The sequence below is a fragment of the Vulpes lagopus genome, chromosome 22 (genome assembly GCF_018345385.1).
Source record: "Vulpes lagopus strain Blue_001 chromosome 22, ASM1834538v1, whole genome shotgun sequence".
Classification (NCBI taxonomy): domain Eukaryota; kingdom Metazoa; phylum Chordata; class Mammalia; order Carnivora; family Canidae; genus Vulpes; species Vulpes lagopus.
The window spans coordinates 23,222,333-23,248,075 of NC_054845.1; the positions used below are offsets into that span (position 1 = coordinate 23,222,333).

At 39.5% G+C, this 25,743-nt stretch overlaps 1 protein-coding gene across 1 annotated transcript in view; it reads left to right on the forward strand.

Moving 5' to 3' along the window:
• The window catches only part of XRCC5 (X-ray repair cross complementing 5), an 88,503-nt gene that overhangs the window by 12,133 nt on the left and 50,627 nt on the right, over positions 1-25,743 (forward strand). Inside the window, exons 6-13 of the mRNA XM_041737474.1 lie at positions 823-1,014; positions 3,974-4,088; positions 5,327-5,465; positions 7,405-7,517; positions 12,009-12,071; positions 17,306-17,443; positions 18,262-18,352; positions 20,874-21,007. Coding sequence (XP_041593408.1) covers positions 823-1,014; positions 3,974-4,088; positions 5,327-5,465; positions 7,405-7,517; positions 12,009-12,071; positions 17,306-17,443; positions 18,262-18,352; positions 20,874-21,007 — 985 coding nt within the window. The remainder of the gene's footprint in view (positions 1-822; positions 1,015-3,973; positions 4,089-5,326; positions 5,466-7,404; positions 7,518-12,008; positions 12,072-17,305; positions 17,444-18,261; positions 18,353-20,873; positions 21,008-25,743) is intronic.

Genomic DNA, 25,743 nt, shown 5'->3' on the forward strand with positions numbered 1-25,743 from the left:
TAAGTCTTTTGTACACATTCTGTCATTTAATCTTTATAATAACATCGATGAATCATTAAAGGATATTTTATTTATTTTTTTATTACTTTTGGCTCCCTAGAATATTACCCACATTTTTTATTATTATTTTTTTAAGATTATATTTATTTATTCATGAGAGACACACAGAGAGAGAGAGAGGGAGAGGCTTCCATGCAGGGAGCCCGACCTGAGGCTTGATTCCAGGTCTCCAGATCATGCTCTGGGCTGAAGGTGGCGCTAAACCGCTGAGCCACCCAGGGATCCCCAACCCACATTTTTCTAGGAAGCAATCCTTCCTACACTTTAACCTCATGACAGTTTCTAGTCCCCAGCCTACTACTGATACCTGGTGTTTTGAACTTGAGACCAGAGCATTAAACATTCAGTCCATTCCTCATTGGTTGTGCACCTGGGCAGTGTGTGCTCTAGTGTGCTCAGAGGCGATGCGGCAGAAGCCAGTCAGAGTGAAGCCAGCACGAGGGCACAGGGAAACAACATGGAGACAGTGCAAGGGGCAGGTAGTCCTTGAGGTGTTTGAGACCGGGCCCAGTCATCCTCAGGCCGTATACAACCCTGCACTCTCAATTATTTGGTTCTATAAACCAATAAATTCCTCCCTTTACTAAACCAAAAAAGGCTTCGGTCACTAGAAGCTGATAGAATAAGTAGATTAGCACCACTGACAGGAATTTGAAGCTCATTTTCTCATAGTCTGTGAGCCACAGTTACAGGATTAGAGCCCAGTTTATTATTTGGCTTCAGAGCTTGTCTTCTTAACCACTGCTCATCTTTTCTGGGTAGTTTGCCTTTCCCCATTGGCAAGGAGGATGGCACTGGGGACCCGGGAGATGGTAACTCACGCTCAGACCACCAGGGATCCTCGTTTCCTCTAAAAGGAATTACTGAGCAGCAAAAAGAAGGTATTCGGATGGTGAAAAAGGTGATGAGGTCTTTAGAAGGTGAAGATGGGCTGGATGAAATTTATTCCTTCAGGTAAGAAGTGAAAACATTGCTGGCAACTTTCAGACATGACTCTAATTTTCTCCCTTGATCAGAGGATTCCCTAACTAGCCAACTCCTGAGTTAGCCATCATTCTTAAATAAATGTTCCAGTTTTCACTGAAGAAATGACATGCCAACTCCTGATCCCCTTTTTAAAGTTTTTGTGGTTGGCACAAGACTCCTGGTTTGTTTCCAGACCTGTGTGTGTAAGGTTTGGAAATGTATAGATAGCGAAAGGTTTAACAAGTCAAAACATAAAAAAATGAGAGGGTAGATTTTACTCTATGCCAAGTTTGGGGCACAGTTCATGGGCTTTTTTTTATCATTCACCTATAAAATACATTCCTAATTATGAAAAGTGGTGTCAGGTCTGAAATACTCGATATCCTCTTATCATCTGATTTAGGTTTTAGGAGGCAGTATACTTAAACTGTAATAGAAAGACTTTTTCTTAACTTTTGGTCACAACATAGTTGGTTCAGATAAAACAAAACACCCAAAATACAAAGAATTTATAATCTACTTTTATGTGGCTTTTGTAAAGGCAAGGTGATTTTAGAAATGTGAAATCCTTGAAGTACCCTATAACATTAAAGCAAACTACCTTTTCAACCATTCAGTTAGAGACCACGGGAGAGACTGTCTCCTTTCACTGTGTTAGTGTTCTTGGTTGAAATTGGACATGCACTTTTAATCTGTGCAAAGAACCTGAGAGGAGTCAGAAGCAACTACAACAGTATGTATTTGAGGGGCCTTATTTCTTAAAAGTGGTAATAGAATACTGTGCAGTGTGGTATGTGAAATTTCATATTCTGAGGGATAATACCATGAATTAATTCCTATTTATCAATAAACACACAAAATACAGGCATTTGAGCAAAGTTCTTCATAATTAAAAGGTCAACAATTCAGATATTTTTGAGTGGTTAAGTGTATATGTGCTCTAATTTTTTTCTCAACCACAATTAGGAAATATTTCTTGTAACGCATTACAGATACATTACAAGAAATATTGACAAATAGTACATCCTGATTTTCTAAACACAGACACCCTTGAAAAATTGTAGGTAATGGGAATTTTGGAAGTTGAATGGTAGTTTCCCTAGGGATTGGCAAAGGAATCTATGAGGAATCCTGTAACGTGATATTTCTTGTCATAATATGTGTTCTTACTGTGATATGTACAAATATGCATTTCTAACATATTTCTTTCAAATTTGAACATGGCTTGCTCTAATGTGAGAATATAGGTCTTAAACTCACAAATTCACCATGGTATCATAAATAAAAATTGTAGGCCAAAACAGATTAATGTTTAAAAAGTTTATTTTCCTGTATCATAGCCAGGAGGGAAATTACTATGTATTGTCCTCACAATTTGAAGATACTTTGATTTTAGGTGGGTCATGAAGGTATGGACAGGAACTTTGCTATCTGCTGCAATTGCCATTATCCACATGTGGCTATTTAAATTTAATTTCATTAAAATTAAATAAAATAAAAAATTTAGTCCCTTGGTCACACTAGCCACATTTCATTTGCTCAATAGCCTATTGGACAGGCATGGTTAGAAATAGAATATTTCTATCATTGCAGAAAGTTGTACTGGACAGCACTGGGCTAGATTTGTCCTCATCTAGACTTCTGCAAGTCTCTGCAGAAATGATCCATTTGTTCTTAGATGTTACATATTACATCGCTAGTGTTTAGAACTTCCCCTGGAACAGAGTTCAAACCTCATGGTGGTTTTAGATGTGACTCAAACTAGTGATGTCCTGTAGATAGGTTAGATCTGCTTCAGACCCCTTCATTCCCCAACAAATCCAAAGCCAAGGAATACTGTAAACTTGTTTTTTTTTTTTTAATTTATTTATTTACTCAATTATTCATTCATTTACTTATTAATTACCATAGACTTTGGAAGTAGAGCGTCAGGTAGAGTATCTACTGTTTATTATAGATTATTTCTGAAACTTGGAGTCTTTTGAGACTTCTTTGTCCATAACTCTGGATAATGTCAGGTAATTTTCTTTACCTCTTTAAGATCTGTTATTCATCTCTACCAAGGGGATTGATCATAATATATGCTTTGAATGTGTTTGGTCATTGATTTCCTTTCTTAGTGAACACCACAAATTCCAACTACCTCCTATAATCTTCTCTGTTGTATTTGATTAGGGACCAGATAAAAATAGAATTGATCTTCATATATGTTCAAATGAAATAGCACTATACATTGTGTTTGCTACTTCCCATCAGTAAAACAATCTAGACTTCACTGCTTTATCTTAAGACAAACTATGGGCTAAATTTCTTTATCCCCTGGAGAGTCTTTGACTCTCTCCATTGTATACATATACATGCTTTGTATTTAAGGTGATTGGAATTAAATAATAAATTGTAGAGTTATAAGCAGTGATATTATAGGATGGAACTCACCCTTAGATATCCTGGAGCCAGGGGTTCTTATCCCCAGGTCCATGGTTCTCAGGGAGTTGGTGAACCCTTTCAATTGTGGGCAAACTCTTATGAGTGTGCTTTTATCATATCCTCAAAATGTCCTTGGCACTGAAAAAATGTTAAGAACCACAGGCCAACTTGAAAGAAAAGATCGAGCAGGGGAAGATAGAGATGTTTTTTTTTTCACCTGTTGGTAATGTAGTTCAGCTTCTTCCTCCTAAAGCCAAGTCAGTTGTATTCTGGCTCTCTCCCAATTCGTGGTCGTCATTTTCCTACCATCCCTTGCTGGTTTTCTGTTTATGATCAACAACTCACTTCTCAATCTAGAAAATTAACTGCATCACCCAACAGAAGTAATGTTTTATTATATCTACAATATATCTTTTATTATATCTACAATAATATAACATAATACATAATAACATGTATCTATATATGTGTATATATACACACTTTTCTTTTTCTTTTTCTTTTTTTTTTTACTATTAAGTGAGAGTCTGAGACAACTGTGTGTCTTTAAGAAAATTGAGAAGCGTTCCATCCCTTGGCCCTGCACACTGACCATTGGCTCCAGTTTGTCTATAAAGATTGTGGCTTATAAATCGGTAAGTATACATAAACCTTTTTAATTTTTAATTTTTTGATTTTTAAAATTTTTGTTTCTGAGTAATCTCTACATCTAACATGGGCTCAAACTCAAAGCTCTGAGATCAAGAGTTGCATGCTCCCATCAACTGAGCCAGACAGGCGCCCCCATACACATTTTTTAAAGCAATGCACCAGGCAAGCAAATATGCTTATATAAGGAACTGACAAATTCATGTGTGGGTTATTCAGCATCATAATTACTGCTTCTGTAACTCCTCTCCCTGTTCATCTCATCTATTTAGCTTTTATGTAAAAAGCATACTAGGAGAGGAAGTTTTAAGAATCGTCTATAATCCAGGTTGATTCCCTCCTCTTTTTTTTTTTTTTTTGAAAGAAAGAAAATGGGATGCATTAAGTCATGTCACTGTAAGTATCATAGCAGAAATATAGATATACACTAAAGAATACAGAGTTTTGAAAACTCAGTCTCCATTTTAATGATCTAGAAGTAACAGCATCTGTGAACCATCAAAAACTATTGAAATTACCTTTTGTAATCTCCATCTGTTTGTACATAATAGCACACTTTCAAAAATAAGTTGATTTTGGTAATTACTTGATGAAATTCTAGTTTGAGTAGGAGTCTGTGATCCATGCCTCCCTATGACCCTCCTTGCCTATTTTCTTTAAATGAACGAAGTAAATATATACAAACATTTAAATATAAAAATATATACAAAAACTTGTATTTGTGTATTCAAGTGTTTTTTTATATATTTAGGGACTTAATTCCAAGACACATGCCACATCCATGAAAACCTTGGAGGTACTTCTTTATTTTGGCTGCCATCAAGGCCTGGAATAGAACACAGTCTTCTGTTCTTTTTTCTAGTTTCCTTTTCAGATTTCCTTATTGAGTTCTGGCTCCTAATAGACATCTCTTCCTATTCTTTTGGAACAATGTAGTAACAAATCGTATGGTCCCATTTTAGAGTCTGATGATTTTGTATAGAAAGTGTTTGTGTATATATGAATATTAATATTTGTGAATTACCTTGGGGGGAAAATGACATTATCAAGAGTTAGAAAATAAATGAAAACTTCCACAATGGGCAAGAATAAACAGAACAGTTAAGCTAGAGTAGTTGATCTGAATTTTTTCCTGTAAAGCAGAGAGTATACGGGGTTTTCATTATTTGTTGATTGGAATCCTGGCTTTCCTTGTTTTCCATTTATTTTTCTTTTTGGAAATAAGATTATACAGGAGAAAGTTAAAAAAAGTTGGACAGTTGTGGATGCTAGAACCCTCAAGAAAGAAGATCTACAGAAAGAAACCGTTTATTGCTTAAATGACGACAATGAAACAGAGGTCCCGAAGGAGGAGACTATTCAAGGTGCGCTGGTGAGAGCTTCCACTCTCTTCCAGGAGAGAGTTGCTTCAGGGCGGTGGGAGACAGCCTTGACTTTGTGCTGGTGGTCTTGACAGATGTTTTTCTGAGTTCTAGAGACACGACCATGGGAGGGAGCATGAGACGCTAGGTCCTAAATTGGGCTCATTTGTCAGGTCCGAGGTAAAATGGCTCCCAGGATGCACTTGGGTACTCCATCTGGGTTGGAAAGGTCCTTAGGGGACACGACTTAATTATTTTAAAGTTTGAAACATACTAGCCAGGAAAGTATTTCTGTTCATGTAGCTGAAGCAAGTTTCTTTGTTTACTCTGTTTCACATTACTTCCATGGTGATTGTTCCTTTGAGTGTCAATTTCAGGTCTTCTGAATCTAGCCAGCTCTGCTCCCTTCAGGTAATTTAGGGGATCAGAAACGTTTTTGTTCATTATATGGCTTTATGTTCACTAGGGTGTTTACAGTTGTACTTCCTGTATGATACCCATTTGATCTATATCATGTGTCCACAGGGCACTTCTCTCCAGAGGGCTTACAAACTAGCTGAGAGTGTCTGGATTTTCAAGAGCTAAAATTACAAGATACCAAGTGATGGCTAAGATAGAAACTAGAGTCTTTAGATAAATTCATTGCCAGGCTCTGTGCTACCCAGTATAGTTTTAATTTGCAAGTCTTCAAAAACAAAAAGCCTTTTGTCTGTGGCACTAAATCTCAGTGTTTGTACATATTTATATGTGGCATGGTGGATTGGTTAAGGTGATGGTGGTTGCACTTCCTTTCTTCTGATCAATTATGAGTAGAAAATGTAGTTAGTATCCTGCAATTCCTGTTTATTTAGTTCATATTGTAGTGTAGTTAAGAGCGTGAGTTTTGGAGTGAGACCTGAGAATCATGGCTCCATCACTTTCTAATCATATGATCCTTATATAATTATTGAAAGAAAGAACAACATGATTAAAGGCATAAGACCAGGAAAGTAGAGGGCTTCTCAGTGACAGCAGGTAGTTGGGCTTGTGGGTCAGGCATACACAGTTGAGTACTTGTGGGTGTTATCCCATGGACTACCTGAATTTTCCCTTTTAATCATCATAGTAGCCTCAGAAAACAGACACCCGACTCTTGTTACCATTTTACGGATGAGAGAATTAAGGCTGAAAGACATTCATTCACATATTCAAAGTCATGGAGCTTTCAGCAACAGAATTTGCACCCAGGACTGCCTTGCTTCAGAGCCTGCGTTCTGACTCAGGAAGGGCTTTGAATGACAGGCTGAAGACTTAATGCAGGATTGGAGTTATTTTTAAGAAACTGAGAGTCTGTATTTGTATGAATAACCAAAGTAATTAAAAAGAAAAAAAATAGATAATCTCAGAAATGAAGTAGATTTAAATGCAGAAAAATAGCCAACTTATGAATTGAATGTTCCTAAATAGAAGAGTTTTGGCTTCTCCATTAGGCATTTGTTTGTCTCCAGCATGCATTTTGGAGAACATTTTATTCTGAAAATTTCCTTTGGGCGTTTTTCTCTGCAGGTCTCCAGGTTTCTGAATGAATGTGTTCTTTTATGTTTACAAATCATACTTATACTCTAGTCAACCGTAGTTTATCTTTGGAGTATAACTAGTACATTACATCCGCTACATTCTTTCTTCCAGGTTGGATAATCATTAAGGTAACTAGATTGCAGAAGATACTACTTAAAAAATGTAATTAGATTTTAATTGTCTGTATACTGTATATGTTGTTTTGTGTATCTGCTGCTGCTTTTTCCCCACTGATCACAAGGGGCAGTAATTTGATTCCCAGGAACGGTATAAGGAGGCTTGATCTGGAGTGTGCGTGTATTGTTAATATATGCGTAGGGCTAATTTCAGCTTGTCGAAAATGAGGTCCCATATGCTTAACAGATGCTCTTCTCTTGTTCTCTAGGGTTCCGCTATGGAAGTGATATTGTTCCTTTCTCTAAAGTTGATGAAGAACACATGAAATATAAATTGGAGGGGAAGTGCTTCTCCGTTTTGGGATTTTGTAGATCTTCTCAGGTATGGCACTTACTCGTACACAAAAGAAATGAACTTTTTTCTTAATATTTGAGAGGGTATTGGGGATCCCTGGGTGGCGCAGCGGTTTGGTGCCTGCCTTTGGCCCAGGACGCGATCCTGGAGACCCGGGATCGAATCCCACGTCAGGCTCCCGGTGCATGGGGCCTGCTTCTCCCTCTGCCTGTGTCTCTGCCTCTCTCTCTCTCTCGCTCTCTCTGTGACTATCATAAATAAATAAAAATTAAAAAAAAAAATATTTGAGAGGGTATTTTGATTCTTTTATTTACAATGTATATTTCACTTCTGATTTTTTTGAATGTTGTCTGGGGATAAGTATTATAACTATCTTCAGTTTTTGAACACAGAAACCAAGATGTAGAAAAGTTTAGAAGTCTTAGCATGAATGAGAATATATGCCATTGAGAGTCACTCTAAGCTTGACTGTGGGTCATTGCTCACAGTAGCCTGAAAGAAACATCATTGGGTTCTTTGCTATTGTGTTGCTTTCTCTAGACTGTTATGTATAATAAAGTGTTTTGAAGGAATGAAGGTCTACTTGGGTTTTAAGATTTTTAATTTTTTTCATTTGAGAGAGAGACATGGAGAGAAAAAACACAAGCAGAGGAAGAGGGAGAAGCAGACTCTCCGCTGAACAGGGAGCTCAATCCCAGGATCCCAAGATTATGACCTGAGCTGAAGGCAGACACTCAACCAACTGAACCACCCAGGCACCGCTGTACTAGTGTTTAAATGACTCTAGGCCCCTTAAAATATCAGTGGTTTATGCCAGTCACCCTTTTTCAGAAAGAGGTCTAGGATCTGAAACCTGTTCTTAAGTCTACGTTCTTTAGACACTGATACAGAGATACACAGAACATGTGGCAGGAAAGCAGTGATTCACTGAGGGCTGTGGGACAGCATATACTATCCTAGAAAGGGTTATTAAAGATTCCTGGAGGTCTTAGATTAAATTTTCTTAAGGTAGGCAACCAGAGAAAATGAATAAGCAGATCTTAGAGCCTATCCTTTCAGACTCTATAGGGAAAAAGCAATGTTTGTTGGTTCTAGAGAATTCAAGTAAGAATTGTAATGAAAATAAATATTACCCAGTATACTGGATTTGAACTAATCCATGTTACTCTGGGATATAGTCCCTGTGTGCTTCAGTGTTAGAATAATTCAGCGAGGGTGGGGAGATGTTTGCCATGATATGCCCACACTGTTATTTTATTTATTTATTTATTTTTATATCCCCAAACTGTTAGATAGGTTTTTAAACTTCTTAAGCTGAAAATTGGGAGTACTTACTGAAAGTTGCCAAGATTTTAATGGTGAAAATAAATACTTTTTGACACTTGAGAGTTTCTAACAATTCTCTGACAAATTCTACTAAGTAATGCATTTCTTTTATTTTTTTAATTTTATTTATTTATTTATAGAAGCACAGAGAGAGAGAGAAAGAGAGAGGCAGAGACACAGGCAGAGGGAGAAGCGGGCTCCATGCAGGGAGCCTGACGTGGGACTCGATCCCAGGTCTCCAGGATCACGCCCCGGGCTGAAGGCAGCGCTAAACCACTGCATTTCTTAAAAATAAAAGTATTCACTTTGGGACTTCTACAGACTTAAAACTTAGGTTGTTAACGGCAGTCCCTCTAAGTCTTCCAGTGAAGTAGAACCTTCATTCAGACCTGTGTGTAAAAATTGACCTGTTCGGAAGTGGGTCTGCCTAATTCCAGTTAGCTAGAAAAGATCTATCCAAAACAGCTGATTCAAACTTCATGACCCAAGTAACTGAAGTCACCTGTGTCAGGGTGGTAGTGGGAGGGGCCTATTTAGTTAAATGACAAAGCAAAAAAGAGTGAGCTGAACAAAAAGTACATTTTTCCATTTTAAAAGGACTTCTTAAATTAAAACTAACTTGTAAGTCATGATATGTTCTGTAAATCAGCTTGTGTTGTTTTTAAGCTCTATATTTATCTCAAGTACAATCTCAGGTACAGTAATTGTAATAGCCACCACTTTTTAAGTGATTATAATATTCCATTCAATATACTAGGCATTTTATGTGGATTCCCATTTAATTTTAATTTTTTTTAAAGATTTCATTTATTTATTTATTTATTTATGAATGACAGGCACAGAGAGAGAGAGAGAGGGGCAGGCTCCATGCAGGGAGCCCGACATGGGACTCGGTCCAGGTCTCCAGGATCACACCCCCGGTGTAAGGCAGCGCTAAACCGCTGGGCCACCGGGGCTGCCCCCCATTTAATTTTTAATACAACCCTCCTAGATAGGTGCCATGATCATGTATCTTACACAATCAAAAATTGAATATGTAATTGGTCCAGGGTCACAGCGAGAAGGTAGTAGAGACTGCTTTTTGGGTTTTTTTTTTTTTTAATTTGAGATTTTATTTATTCATGAGAGACACACAGAGAGGCAGAGATACAGGCAGAGGGAGAAGCAGACTCCCTGCAGGGAGCCCAACTCAGGGACTCGATCCCAGGGCCCCAGGATCATGACCTGAGCCGAAGGCAGCCACTCAACCGCTGAGCCACCGAGGCGTCCTTAGAGACTGGTTTTGAACCAGGTCTCTCTGACTTTAAGGCCTATGCTATTAATCATTTATAATCTGCCCACCAGATAGACAAGCTGATTTTTGAAATGGTTTAGTTTTCATCCCTACTTTCATGTATTAAGAAATGCATACCCATCCTTTTAAGAGCAAGGCATTTTCCATAGCGACTAAGTATAGACCCACACCTTTTAATAGACTAGTAATTATCTTTAATGATATCACATATTTTCCCATTTTCCCTCAAAGTGAGGGAAACTAACATTTCTAGATTGAATTAATATGAGCATTTTTATTATATAAAATAGGTTTTTTGGTCTTGGTGTTTTTGTTTTGTTTTTTAATTAGGAAATTGTAAAATTACTCTTGTTTTAAATTTTCAATTTGTCTTTCTCCAAGTTATCAGTGTTCTGGGTACGTAACTGTAGAATGAGTAAGAATTTAGTTTGTATGGGGGCGGATACCTGGGTGGCTTAGCTGTTGAGTGCCTGCCTTCGGCCCAGGGCATGATCCTGGAGTCCTGGGATTAAGTCCCACATCAGGGTCCCTGCATGGAGCCTGCTTCTCCCTCTGCCTGTCTCTGCCTATCTCTGTGTCTTCTCATGAATAAATAAATAGAATCTTTAAAAAAAATTAAATCAGTCAAGAACCATTACAGATTATAATAGGAGGAGGGCAATCTATATGAATGTAGCAACATTTTTAGTTTTAATATAGGATTATTCCTGTATTTCTTTAAGTAATAGCTTCAAATGGGACTGGCAGTGGTGATGGAGGGTATCTGAAGTATGTGAGCCAAACCCTCACACCTTTGAGGTGTGAGGCTCTGTCTTTGAGGCTCTCTTCTGGAGCCACTGTTACTCTGAAAGTGCTCAGTTTCTCGGCTTCAGAGGTGGGAGGACAGGAGAACACTTGACGATCATTGCCCTGTACAGCACGTGGCATTTTCTTACAGATAAGCTCCACACTCAAAATTACATGGAGCAGAGAGATGTTGGTCTTGGTCAGTCGCTGCAGGTGGTTAGTTATGATACTAGGAACTCTTCAGTCTTCATTTCTAATAAGCTGTTGGTGGAGCTTCTTTGACCCCTCTGAAACTCTGCCAGAGAAGAAATCGAAGTCAAAGGGGGCCAGAAGGACATGCAGTACTTATTTTTGGTTTCACTCTTCTCCCCTCCAGTATAGCCCTGCCCCTCTAATTAGTTCTTCACTTTGGTGTCTTTGCAGTTTATCAGTGCCTCGTCATTGCTCTTGGGTTGAAGTCTAAACCATTTATCCTTTGCTTATAAGGGACTGAACGATTTGATCTTTGCTAATCTTGCTAATCTAATTTTTCACCTCTCCCCCTTCATACTAGAGCATTGCACCTGCTCCCAGAGCAGTTCCCCAAGGGTACTATGTTTTTATGTCATTCCAGACTTAATTCACACTAGTATCTGCCCTGGACACTTGTGCTGGACTTTTCTCTTAGTTCCTGCTCATCCTTTAAGTCTTGATCCAGATGTCACCATTTGCAGAAGCCTGCCCTGACCCTTCCTGACCCAGCTAGGTGCCCTGTTTGTGTGCTCTTGTAGTCCTGAGCTACACTACTGCATTCTTGTGCTTTTGTAGTGCTGGACTGTAATACTGCAGCCAAGTTAATTTTATACTTGTCTGGGCTCCTTAGGACAAGACTATATCCTGTTTATTATTGTGTTTACAGTGCTCAGCATATTTGACATATACCTGGAATTCAGATACATACTGTATTTAATTGAATTGAACCTCAAGTAATAAGTTTTTTCTAGTCCCTGTGAATGTTTTCATACTAAGAGCATTTTGAATTGAATTTCTTAGTAACTGTGGCATTATGGCTGTATGTGTTGCTTGCTTATTTTGGATCAGAACTGATTATTTTCTTCACTTAACTCTTGTAGGTCCACAGGAGAGATTTTATGGGAAATCAAGTCCTAAAGGTCTTTGCAGCTAAAGATGATGAGGTGAGTTGACAGTGGGCCTTTGAGGTAGTGCCACAGAATTGAATTGTGATTTTAAGTGAGTTGTTTGGGGCTTTTATGGTTTAAAATGACGTTAATTCTTGCAACATCAGTGGGAAAGTTCACTGAGCTTTAACTCTGAAAATGGAGAAATGATAAATGAATTTGTCATAGCATGATCACAAGGCCTGAGGACATAGTCTTGCCACTGGAGGTATGTATTAAAAACAAAACCATTTGAACATATGCACTTAGGTGTGGGAATCTCATGGTCGAATATTGAGGAGGCTTGAGGTCAAGTTGACATTTTCATTTGTCATAAGCACTGAACATTTAGCGCTCTCTTTAGCATCCTGGAAATGAGCTTTAGTGATTCACTGGACCTCATTGAGAAATTCGTCTTTGCCCCCTTCCTTCTCTCTGTACTCTTTCCCCGCCTCCCCAGGAGATTGTTTTGGGGCTGGTTTCTGCCTGGCTAGCAACCTATAACCATTGCCTCTATAGTCACACTTGCTGTCTGTATAAATGTTTCCTATTCAGCCTCCAAGTTGGAACTTGGCATGTGGAGGTGTTGATCTTAACTCGAATATTTCAATCTCATTTTACTTAAGACTGCCTAAGCAGGTATCCAAGTTCCAGAAGTATTTGCGTTTGAAATTAGTAAACTGGATGTAGAAAGATTGTTTGGGGTGCGGGAGGGCGATGGTGTAAGTGATCTAGTCCCATAAGTCCTCTTTTCTCCTCACTTCTGTGGGGTATCTGGCTGCCAATCTAGTGAATGGGGGTACTGTCTTATTGGAACAGTTAAATTAGAATTACTTGGTTTCCAGTCGGTACTGAATGGATTCGTCAGAGCACAGTAGGCTTATGTGAATCCTAGTTTACATGAGAATCCTACTTCATGGATTTTTCGAGTCAGATCCTCTTGGGAATTAGACATCTGTAGTATATATTGTCAGCACAGCTTAACGGCGGTTTAACTGAATTTTAACTCCAGTTTACTGTTCCTTCACACAGGAAATTCTGATCACTTCATGTGATTGCCAGCATGTTGTGAAGACTATTGTCAACAGCTTTGTGTTATGGCCTATATAATTATCTAGACTTGCTAGCTAAGGGCAGTTTTATGGCATACATGATTCCAATCCAACCTCAAACAGACCCTAGAGATCATTGGGTTACTTTGAAGTCACTCAAGGAAAAAAAAATTCATCTACTAATGGCAAAGGGCTACTCTTTGGTATCACTCCCGATGTCCTCGTCAAACGATCATATTAGTAACTGGAGCTTCTGAGATAAGCAGAGGAGTAAGGAAACTATGTCACGTGATGATTTCCAATAAAAGGTTGTGTGGAGAAAATTTCAGAGGTAGTAGGGAAATAGGAGGGATGTCAGACATGAAAGCCCCCTCCATACATTAGAGGATTTTCATGTGAAATAGAAATTAAACGAGGTTCCCTACCAATAAGTGGTAGTTTTGTTCAAAATGAGGAATTATTTTTGTCAACAAGGATTACTGCCTCCAGGTGGATTGATTTCTTGTGAGATGGTCAGATCTCCATTCCTGAATGTTTCCCAGCAGAGTCTTTATTTGCATTTGCACCAGCCAGATTTTGGGGAGAGAATTTTGTCATCGTGTAGGTGGTTAGACGAATACTGTTGTTTTTCAACTCAAATATTCTATGATTCTGTGAATAATTCCTTTTAAGAATATGTTTTCTCTTGTTATTAGTATATAATTATTTTTATGTAGAGAGGATCTATACTTGTATGTGATTTATACTGTGTGGAGGAGAAGAGGAAGGGAAGGAAGTGGAGCTTTAGTTGAGTTTTCCACACATGTAGCATTGTGTTTACAATGTCACAGTCATCCTTGACCCCATCCTTCCTTCCTTTCATATCCCAATTAGCTCTATCAAAGACATCCAGATAGATACTTCCAAACAAATTGGAAGTAATCTCATCCTCAGACTCCCACTGTTTCTCTGGTCTCTCTAATGGGACTTGTTAGACTGTACGTGTTCTGTATTTGGTACATATCTCACTTCTGCTAGTAAAGACTGTGTTAGTGCAGTGAGATCAGGGACTCATCTTTGTTTTCTGACGGGGCCTAAGATAGTAGCAAAGAGTAGAAACTAAGTAAATATTCCTTGAATTGAACTAAAAAGGTAATGAATCTGTCAGGAAACCTATAGATGATTTCAAAGACAAGATATTGAGGTCATAGGTTTTTAGTGGAGGAAATGAAAATATACGTAGCTAAACTTTGATAAAGGCTATCTTTCTATATTACCAAGAAAAGGTACAGACAATGGGGATTTATGAAGAGGGAAAGACTAAAGCAGATCTAAAATGGAGAGGGTCTCAATTTACTGGGCCTTGCAAATAGGTTAGAAGCTCAAGAGACAGAGATGTGGAGAGGGCATTCTAGCTAGGAGGAAATTGTAAGAGCAGAAAGCTACAGAGGAGGGAAAGTACAAGACTTGTCCAGGAATAACAGCTCACTGAGGCTGGAATAGGGGAACCATTGGAGAGTCTTTTAAATATCATTTATTTGAAAGACAGAGAGCGAATGCACGTATATGCCCTTGAGCAGGGGGAAGGAGACGAAGAAAAAGAGAGACAAACAGACTCCGTGCTGAACAAGATCCCAACTGAGCAAGATCCCAACATGGGGCTCAGTGTCACCATCCTGAGATCTTGACCTGAGCTGAAGTCAAGAGTTGGATGCTTAACTGACTGAGACACCCAGGCACCCCTGAACAATTAGAGATTCTTATGGAGGGAATGACATGATCAGCTCTGTGAACTGGAGAGGCATTTGTGGCAGAGACAGATTAGAGAGATAGCATAGAGGTAGAATTAGCAAAAGTTGGTGAACACTTGAAGGTGAGGGATGAGTCCGATGGCATTACTGAAGACTTTGGGGCTTCTCGTTTGTTTGGGAGGTGGAATTCATGAAGTAGGGAGTACTGTAGGAGAGTGGGGGGACAGATAGTACTTTAGTTTTCATCATGAACAGTTTGAGATACCTGCAGTATAACCATGTGAGGTATCTACCAGCTTGTAGGCAATATTAGTCTGGATGTTAGGAGAGTTTAAAGCTGAATATACAGATTTTTGATTCATCAGCTGATGGGACTAGATAAAATAATTCACAAGCAGAGTGTCAGAGTAAAACGAGGAGGGGAAGGCCAAGAACAGAATTTCAAGATTAGTGGAGGAAGAGGAGAGTTAGGGGAGGAGTGACCCACAAAATGAATAATCAGAGAAGAGAGTATTGTTTCTGAAGCCAAAGAGGGAGAAAGTAAAGAGAAAGGAGGATGGTCAGATGCTGCTGAAAGGTCAAACGAATAGAATGGGAACCAAGGATTGGCAATTAGGAGGTCATAGATGACTTTGGAGAGTAATTTCAGTAAAGAAGGTGAGGGCAAGAGCTGGCTTAGATTGAAGAATAATTGTGTTCTAAGCCATGAAAACACCAAGAAAAATTAAATTTTCATGAAATTTAGAGGTGAAGGGAAAGATATAGATAGTAATTTATGGAGAGAGGGGACAAAGAAAAATTTTGTTTAGAAAGGCTGAGACTGGAGTTTATTTGGAGGATGAAGGTATGAACTGAGAAGGAAGACTGAACAGTTAAGAGAGAGGATCCAGAAGAGGTTATAGTAAGTGTGATCAAATGCTGAAATGTACAATATGGCCTTGAAGTGGATAGAGGGACACTTTAAAAAAAATCTGAAATGGGAATAAAGTAGATACTAATCTTTTTTTAGGCCGAATATGGCTGTTATTCTTTTTTTTTTTTTTTTAAGATTTTATTTATTCATGAGAGAGACTCAGAGAGAGAGAGAGAGAGAGAGAGGGGCACAGAGAGAGGCACAGACACAGGCAGAGGAAGAAGCAGGCTCCATGCAGGGAACCTGATGTGGGACTCAGTCCTGGGTCTCCAGGATCACACCCTGGGCTGAAGGCGGCGCTAAACCGCTGAGCCACCCGGGCTGCCCAGTTATTTTTCTTTATAATCATGTAGATACCATAGTGTAGTTCAATCAAGAAAAGGTATTCCATTATGTACATCTGAATTTACCTGACCAGAATATGAAAAAAGATAGATTAATCAATGTGTGGTCAATATGTATTGGAGAGACTTAAAAATCAATGTGAACCAGCTCCAAATGGCATTTTCGGACCCCTGTTCTGAATATTTTCATTCTGATGACAACCAAGAAAAGAGAGTAGAACCTCTTTAATGTCTAGCATAAAGAAAGCGGTTAATGTTTTCTATTACATCAATTCCAAATTACAATGATTGTAACTCCAACTGAGGCTTTGAAAACAGTGAAAGTACTCAATATTTTTCCCTTTGGGTCTATATATTTGATCTTGTTGTCAACAAGAAGGTCCAAGAGTAATTTTGATAAGCACAAAACTTACTCAAAACTCAAACTCTAAATAAAAATGTTACAGCACTAGAGCTCAGAAGTTTGCTGTACTGATAGCCTGTAACTGCCAATAAACATTTCATTTTAAATAGCATCGCTAATAAAGCTATGCTGTTTTACCAGCTAATAATGCAGGTTGTAAGCATGGTAGAAACAATGTAAAGGCAAAAAGACCCATTTTCTTTCTTTTTTTTTTTTTTTAAGATTTTATTTATTCATGAGAGACACAGAGAGAGAGGCAGAGACACAGGCAGAGGGAGAAGCAGGCTCCATGCAGGGAGCCCGATGTGGGACTCAATCCCGGGTCTCCAGGACCATGCCCCAGGCCGAAGGCAAGCACTAAACCGCTGAGCCACCCAGAGATCCCCAGACTTTCTTTTTCTAAGTGGAAAGCAATCTTATAAGTACAGTTGACCTTTCAACAATGGAAGAGGGTAGAGAATTAGGGGGCCTGACACCCCATGCAGTCAAAAATAGTGTAACTTTTGACTCCTCCAAAAGTTAAATTAGTAATAGCCTACTCTTGACCAGTAGTCTTACCAATAACAACAGTCACTTAATACATATTTTATATGTTACATGTATTATATATTTTACAATAAAGTAAGGTAGAAAAAAGAAAAGGTTAGGAAAATTATAAGGAAGAGAAAATACATTTACAGTACTGTGAAAATCTGTGTGCATATGGACCCGTCTTTTCATACCCATATGTTCAAGGGTCAGCTGTACTGAATTGTGTTGGGGAAGTTGACACACATTGACTATGTGTTAATGCAGTGGCTTTCTTACTAGGCAGCAGCAGTGGCACTTTCCTCCCTGATTCATGCTTTGGATGAATTAGACATGGTGGCCGTGGTTCGATATGCTTATGACAGAAGATCTCATCCTCAAGTTGGCGTGGCTTTTCCTTTTATCAAGGATGTCTATGAGGTAAATCCCACAGGTGTTTTGTGTTAATTTTTTCTTTTTATGTCAGTTCCTCTACTTCCAACAGTGCTTCTCCACTGGTCATGGGCATGGGAATTACTTGGGGATCAGATTCTGGAGATCTGGAGCACTGCCTGAGGTTGTGCGTTTCTCACAAGTTCTCAGGTAATGCTAATGCTTTTGGTCTATGAACTGTACTTTCAGTTGCAGCGAAGGAGCATAAATTATAAATGTGTGTAAGGAGCTTATTAAATCAAATCACTGAAGGTTAACCGTAGCCTTTTGTTTGCCCAGTCCAGTGACTTCTCGGTTCTCACCCTTCTTGACTTCGCGGAACTTAATGGGGATAGGGCGTGCCTGTTTTCACAAATGAAGACTATGGAGAAAGGTTGAGGGTATGATTTTGTTGTGGTCCTTGAAAAATTCAGTTTACTTAGGGTTCTCCTGTTAAATCCAGGCCTAGATTCTTGACCATCTCCTGTTTCTCAGAGAACTTTCTGTGGTAGTAGAAAGGAGAAAGCAAATATCTTGACTTCCCAATCAACTTTCCAGTCACTGTGACTCTTCCCATCTGTTGTATTGGTCACACGTTTTGCAAGTATTCTTTGATAGTTTTTCTCTTATGTGTAATATTCTTTGTACTGTTCAACAGTTGTGTACAGCAAATAACAGAACTCAAAATGCTTTACTTACCAAGTCCCAGACTTGACTTGTCTGATTTTTGAAATACTTTTGTTGTGCCACTTGCATGGCATTTGGGACAGCTTTATATTTTTTCCATTAATTTGGTTTTTGCTTTTACCTCTTTTCTTTCTCATTAGTGTTTAATATATGTGCAGCTGCCTTTTATGGAAGACTTGCGACAATACATGTTTTCATCTTTCAAAAATAATAAGAAATGCACTCCCACGGGTGAGTTTATTTCCCTTTTGCCCATTAATTGGCTCTAAACACAGACTGTCCTTGGGAAGTTACCTGCCTGCAGTCATTGATTGGGGCCAGGGGACTTCACAGGGTGGAATTACTTGGATTCCAAACATGCTCATCCACAGTGATGATGGAGGTGGTGCATCATCTTTTTTCATAGTAGGGATAGGTTTGCCCTGAACTCTCCGAACACTGGTTTCTCCCCATCTGACTTAGAGCTTGTATCTAGGGAGCAGCTTGTTGGAAATGGATGTACATTGTCTAGTTGTGAACCAGTTTGCCCTCTGCTGAAGTGAATTGATGTGCAGGGTCAAAGCTATGACTTTAGTGTCCTACATAAGATATGATGTAACTAACTTAGAACTGAAAAGTAAGTGGTGACGATTAACTTTTCTCTTTGCCCTTTCTTTGTACTTTACAGTAATCATCCAAGCCTCCTTGTCCCTTATTTCTAAGAGTTACTCTGAGCATTATGAGAAAAGGCCTTTATCATGTATCTGGCTACAAATGCCAGGGTGCTGCATGGGATGATTCACACCAACAACAGATCCTATCTCAGGGCTCTTGGTTTAAGACACCTGCAATGAAATATAGTGGGCCAATTGTAGAGAATGCATACCAAAAAGCTTGAAAGTTTAAATTTGTGTCATTGTAGGATTAGGAAGTCGTGAGGTGAGTCTCAGAAGGGGGTTCACTCTGGGGTTTTTTTTGGTTAAATCCCTTAGGAAGAGTGTGCTATAGAAAAGCCAAGAATCACATAGGCCCTGGGCTTATATCTTCACCTTCAAGAAACAAGTCAGTCTGCATCATGGTGGAGTCAGGCATGGACTTGAATGTATAGAAGCCTCTACTGTGTTACAGTATTATTTCTCTACGTCTTGATAATTTTAGACTTTAAATGCATAGACATTTAAAAAAACTTTTTTGAGGAATTATCATATGGACATACATCATTCACTCAGGATCTAAAATGTTAAGTATCTTTTTAGCCTCTTGATTTATTTTCTGGGAGTTAGCCTATTTTTATTTGCATTTATTCCTTTGGAAAGTGGATCATTAAAACCGTTTGGCATATGTCAGTAGATACTTATGTAGAGATGTGCAATTGCAGAGTGATCTGGCCTGATACTAGCCTGACGTAGCAGATGAAAACCACTGAATGTTCACACACAAGTGCAACCTCTACCTGTTCCTGGGTGGACCCTGCAGTAGTCAGTTTAAGATGGTGATGGCTCTCCCAGTGTCTGAAACCTCCCCTGGAAAGTCCAAAAATGGGATAGCAATATATCATGACAAAAGTCTGTAAGCTCTTTCATTTTGTCGTAAAAGAGACATTTGAAAAGGTAAAGAATAGAAGCACAATGGGTTTTTTAAGAATTGCTTACTCTTTTCCACCTTTTGCCTAACGGCTGTGAATGATCCAAAAACAGCACTTGAGCTTTTAACAGCTGAGCTGCTGTATGAATCAGCAGAATGGAAGTTACACATGATAGTTGAGGTAGGAGTGTTTTTGGAAAAGTGTTGCTTTTCATCCATGTTGTTTTGGACTGTGCCATTTTTGTTGAATTGGTAGATTTTTACTGAGGAACTCTTGATTTCTGTTAGGTATTAGGAGGGAGGTAATGAAGATGTCATGTTTCTGCTTACAAGGTTCTTACCGTTTGAACACATGCGCAGGTGTGCACCCAGGCTGTGAGGTTTGTGAGAGCTCATCCTACGACTTGGGGAGACTTGGGAATGAGTCCACTCCCTCTTTTCTGCTGGTATCTGCCTGTTAGGTTCCTCTGTCTGCCTGTTAAGTTACCTTGATAAGTTATAGGAAATCCTTGTAAAACTTATACCTCATCACCAAAGATATTTTCTTTTTCTTTTTCATGGTTTTCAGCTTTAGCTAATACTAATTTTTTGAATATACCAACTCATTGCTTACTGAATATTTCGAGTCTCCATATGGAAGTTGGGTTTTGTATGGCTGTGGTGCTTCCTCTGGAGTAAAACTCTTGCTTGTGCTGTAACACTGCAAAAGTTCACTGAATGGACCTAGAAGAGCAGACATTCTAAATAGCTCTTTTTACAAAAGAGAACATGAAGACTCAGATTAAATGACTTGCATAACTATAGACTGTTTTTTGGCCAAGCCCAGACTGCACAACCTGCTGGTAATGCTATGAGTATCTGAATGGAAAGCACTTGGGATCCCTGGGTGGCGCAGCGGTTTGGCGCCTGCCTTTGGCCCAGGGTGCGATCCTGGAGACCCGGGATCGAATCCCACATCAGGCTCCTGGTGCATGGAGCCTGCTTCTCCCTCTGCCTGTGTCTCTGCCTCTCTCTCTCTCTCTCTCTCTCTCTCTCTCTCTCTCTGTGACTATCATAAATTAAAAAAATAAAAAAAAAAAAATAAAAAAAAAAATAAAAAAAAAATAAAAAAAAAGAAAGCACTTATTTTAGTGGAGACCGATGGAGATAATCATTTTTCCTTTGTGCACTCTGTTTATCCTTGTTTTAGAGGCTCAGCTGAGTGCTGTTGATGCTCTGATTGACTCCATGAGCTTGATAAAGAAAGATGAAAAGGAGGACACCATTGAAGACTTATTTCCAACCAGCAAAATCCCAAATCCTCAATTTCAGAGATTATTTCAGGTAAAAGAGGAAAGATGAACCAGTCTTTTTTTTTTTTTTTTTTAATGAAAGAGACCTGAGTGAAAAGTTAGCATAATTGGCCAGTTCCAAACAAGCGTCTTTGTCCTCTGAAGGTTTCAGTTGCTTTATTTAATGGAAGAATAATACCTTCCTCTTACTACTAAAAAAAAATACTCTGAGCTGTTAGAAAGAAAGAAGTAAAGTTAAGATACATAAAAAATTATTTTTCTGGGGGAAGGCTAGTTTTTTTTTTTTTTAAAGGACTAGTTTTTTAATCAAACATGATTCTTTTATGCCTTTTCTAGGCTGTTCTCCTCTATATGAATGAGATTTTGTTTTTTATATTCAAATAGTAGGAGAATTTTTGTGAACTGTATAATAACAATAGAGAAGAACTAGGATTGGAGCAGCCTGGAGGGCTCAGCCGTTTAGCGCTGCTTTCAGCCTAGGGCCTGATCCTGGAGACCCAGGATTGAGTCCCGCATCGGGCTCCCTGCATGGAGCCTGCTTCTTCTTCTGCCTGTATCTGTGTCTCTGCCTCTTTCTCTGTGTGTGTGTGTGTGTGTGTGTGTGTGTCTCATGAATGAATAAATCTTAAAAAAAAAAAAAAAGAAAGAAAAGAACTGGGACGCCTGGGTGGCTCAGCAGTTGAGTGCCTGCCTTTGGCTCAGGGCACAATCCCAGGGTCCTGGGATCGAATCCTGTATCAGGTCCCTGCATGGAGCCTGCCTCTCTCTCTGCCTGTCTCTGCCTCTCTCTGTGTGTCTCTCATGAATAAATAAATTAAAAATCTTAAGAAAAAAAATTAGAGAATATTCCAGTACCACATCTGTCAAAAATTTCATAACTAAAGGTAGCATGAAAGTCAGATGAAAAGGTTATAGTATGAAATTATTAAAGAGTAACTAAAATACAGAAAACTATTAAATAGGTATTTCTGAATCTTGGGCCAGAGGAATTGGAAAAGTGGAGATTAGATTAAGGGAAACTGGGAAGGCTGATAGGGGAGCTGACTTGTGCTAAAACAGGAGAGGGATGGGCTGAAGGAATATTCTAGGCCCAGATGAAGTTGGTGGCAGCAAGACAGAGCCTTTCTGAATCCCACAGAGCTGGCGAACATCACAAGCAGCTTTATCAGGCATGGTCTTCACCACAGAGGAGTGGAAGTCCTCCTCTTGCAGGGGCGAAGGGGGGTGCAGGGGGAGATGAAGGAGATACCACTGATCATCCCTTTCTCAAAGCATCCTTAACTGACTCAAGTCCATATCAGGGCCTGTTATAGTTCAAGGGATCTCCTACTGAAACTGCCTGGTGTTTTGATGCTTACAGTTCCCTTAAGTAGTGAAAACAAATCTTTTCTTCTAAAATTAGAATATAAAGCTTAACATGTAAAGGGCTGACTCAGTGAATGCTTCAATATTCTAAGTGTAGTCAAGTGTGCGCCACTTGTATAAACTTCTTTGGTGTTTTTGACAAGTGGACTTTAAGACCTAAAGCTCTTTGTCATTTGTAGGAAAGGGAGGAACAGACCAGTTGGTGTGGAAAGCTTGCAAAAATACTTGGTCACTGTGGTGAAAAACGGAAACTTCTCATACTTGACAGATGTATCTAGGTTGGGTTCTGTCTGACTTCAATAAATGTTTAGATGAACAGATAACAAGCCACAGACATAGGTATTTGTTACCTTTCAAAGCTGCAGGCACTGGCAACTTTGATTTTTATATCTTACCCACTTTGCTTTCTTTTATGGGGGAGAGTTTTTAATATGGTTTATCTGTACATAGAAGTATTACTGCTATGGCATTTATAAATTGAATTCTCTCTCTCTCTTTTTTTTTCCCTAAACAAATATTGAGTACTAACATTGTGCTATGAGCTAAAGATACAATAAGCTCACTGCTTGAAAGGACTCTCCCAGAGGAGCGAGAGGAGTGGAGATGTGAAACCAATAGGTACAACAGTGAAGGGTACAAAACACTGTAGAAGAAAGATTCTCACAAGTGGGTGACTGAAGGTAGGCTTCGCTAAACAAGAAAGGGGATGTGACGGGAACATGCCAGGCAGAAGAAGTAGCATGTGCAAAAATGGGAACCTGGAGGAGGGTGCTGGATTTGAGGGCCCCTAGATATAGGTCCACGTGGCCACGCAATAGGCTGTGTGGGGAAATGATGGGAAAGGTGGCAGGCAAGGTAAATCTCAGGTGAATTGTGAGGAGCTAATCACTTGGATGTTACCCTGTCAGCAGCAGGAAGTTACTATAAGGTTTTGTCAGTGGGCGGGTGACAGATTTGTAGAAACCAGCTCTGATGGTGATGTGGGGACGGCAAGGAGACCACTTAGGAAAGCTGCAGTGGCCCCCATGAAGTCCTGAATTACAGCAGTGACAGGGAGAACGGAGAGGGAACATGTAAAGGCAGAAGAGACAGGACCTAAAGGACTGGATGTATTTGAAGAGAAAGAGAAATTGGAGGTAATGGGATCCTAGCTTGGGTGCATGGAAGGATGGCGTCCTGTAAGCGATAATGAGGAATACAGAATGAACAGAGAGAAAAGGCAATTCATGTGTTTTTGCAGGTGTTAGATGGCAGCTGTCTGTCGGTCATCCCAGTACAGACACACCCAGTGGGAAGTTGGAAATAGGGATGCAGACCCCAGGAGAGAATTCAGGACTTGAGAGTCCTCTTCATTTGGGTAGAAGTAGAAGTGTACGAGATGACCTGGGGAGAGTATGTTCATGAGAAGAAGGGAGAACAGAGTCCTGAACACTATCGTATGAGTGAATAATTACGGATAGAGAGAAAAAGAAGGGTTGTTGAAAGACAAAATGAAATTTTCCTTTTACCACCACCACCCCGTCCAGCCCCGCCCACCCCCTCAGCCTCCCCAGATCAGAGCCGTAGAAAGAACTAGGAAAAGCTGGTGCCTTGGGAAACACAGGGAGTGAAGTGTGTCTGGAAGGACAAAACCACAAGTCAGACACTACACTCTGGTGAGTGAGGGCGAGCACAGCTGAGGACCTTTGGGGTCTGTTATGAAGTCTTTGCTGACTTTGAGGGCCCAGGGGCGGTGGAGTAGTGGGGGTGGGGGCCAGTAGTGGAGTAGTAGTACCGTGCTGGAGAAGAAAGCTCTCCTGATGGAGGAGGAGGCAGGAAGCTGAGGAGGATGTTGGGGTCCAGGAAGACTTCTTTATACATGAAGCATTCGTAGCTGAGAGTAAATGGCCTGGGAGTGGGGGGCAGAAGGAGGGAGAGGTTAACCATCAATTTGTTAACAACAGGTTAATTTAATTCTAATTTTGGAAAGAAATGCTGAAAACTACATTTTTGGGGAAGCATGGTATAGCAACTGCCTCTTAAATCACTGATACGGTGTTGCTCAAGTCAACATATTGGTAACTTATGAGCTAACCATGTGGCCTGTGAATTTTTTTTTCTAGTCTTTTTCAAACTAAAAATCACATCAAGGAGTAACAGTTGCTTAAAAGAAATAAGTTAGGGTTGTAATCTCAGCTCTTCTACTGTTAAAAAGTGTTACTTTCTCATAAATTCAAATTTTAAATGAATTAAGGTTTTTTGGATTGAATGCATTTGATAAATATCCTGCTTAATTTTATGTAAAATGTGACTTTTGAAAAAATATTAGTGGTTGATGCTTCAGAACATCTCCTGTAGGCTGATGACACCGTTTGAAGGAATTGCCTGGAATTCATACTGAAGATATGAAATATTTTTTCAGTAGGGAGGTTGAGTAGAATATTTGTCCATTGTTCGTTCTAGTTCTTTTCCCCGAAGTGTTCATTGAATATCACAGAATCTTCCAGACTATGTGAGAAGTCTGCTATGTGTATGCTGGATTACTCCTTACACCTTGAGGGGCTTTCTACACTATGTAGATAATTTAATGACCAGAGGAAGAGCACTGTGAATTAAGAATTATGCAGAAGAAGGTTGGGGGTAGATGCACAGGGTTTGGGATCACTTTGGTTTCTCCTTTTGCCTCACATTAAATGAGCTGGTATTACCGATGCTCAAGGGAATGTCGAGTAATTAAGAAAGAGGAAAGCTGGAATCAGATTCTGAGACAAGTGAATATACTATGGAGAAGGAAGAGTGTGGTTTGGTGTATTGAGATGAGGGGGCAGCACGTGAAAGTTCTAGAGGATGTCAACTCAGATGACATTTACTATTTAAGCTGAAGTTTTTTGTTTTTTTAGAATGGAGACTCTAGCTTACATTTTCTACAGGGTAGGAAAACCGCCCACGGGGTGGTATACATCAGGTACCTTTGTGATACGAAACAGTGTTTTGAATTAGAACTTTTCAGCTCCCTGGGTTTTTCTCTTTAAAATGACCAAGGTGGGGGATCCCTGGGTGGCGCAGCGGTTCGGCGCCTGCCTTTGGCCCAGGGCACGATGCTGGAGACCCGGGATCGAATCCCGCATCGGGCTCCCGGTGCATGGAGCCTGCCTCTCCCTCTGCCTGTGTCTCTGCCTCTCTCGCTCTCTCTGTGACTATCATAAATAAATAATTAAAAAATAAAATAAAATAAAATAAAATGACCAAGGTATAAGTCGTTTAAAGGAGGGAATAGTAGGAGTCTTCCTTATTCTCCAACTGAATTTTGGAATGATTCTCTAGCAAAGGAAAGAAAAGGTCAGTGAATTGATAGTTTCATTCTTGCTTACCTTCCTATACTCCTTTTAGAGTGTTTACTTTTCTGGACAGATAACAGCATTG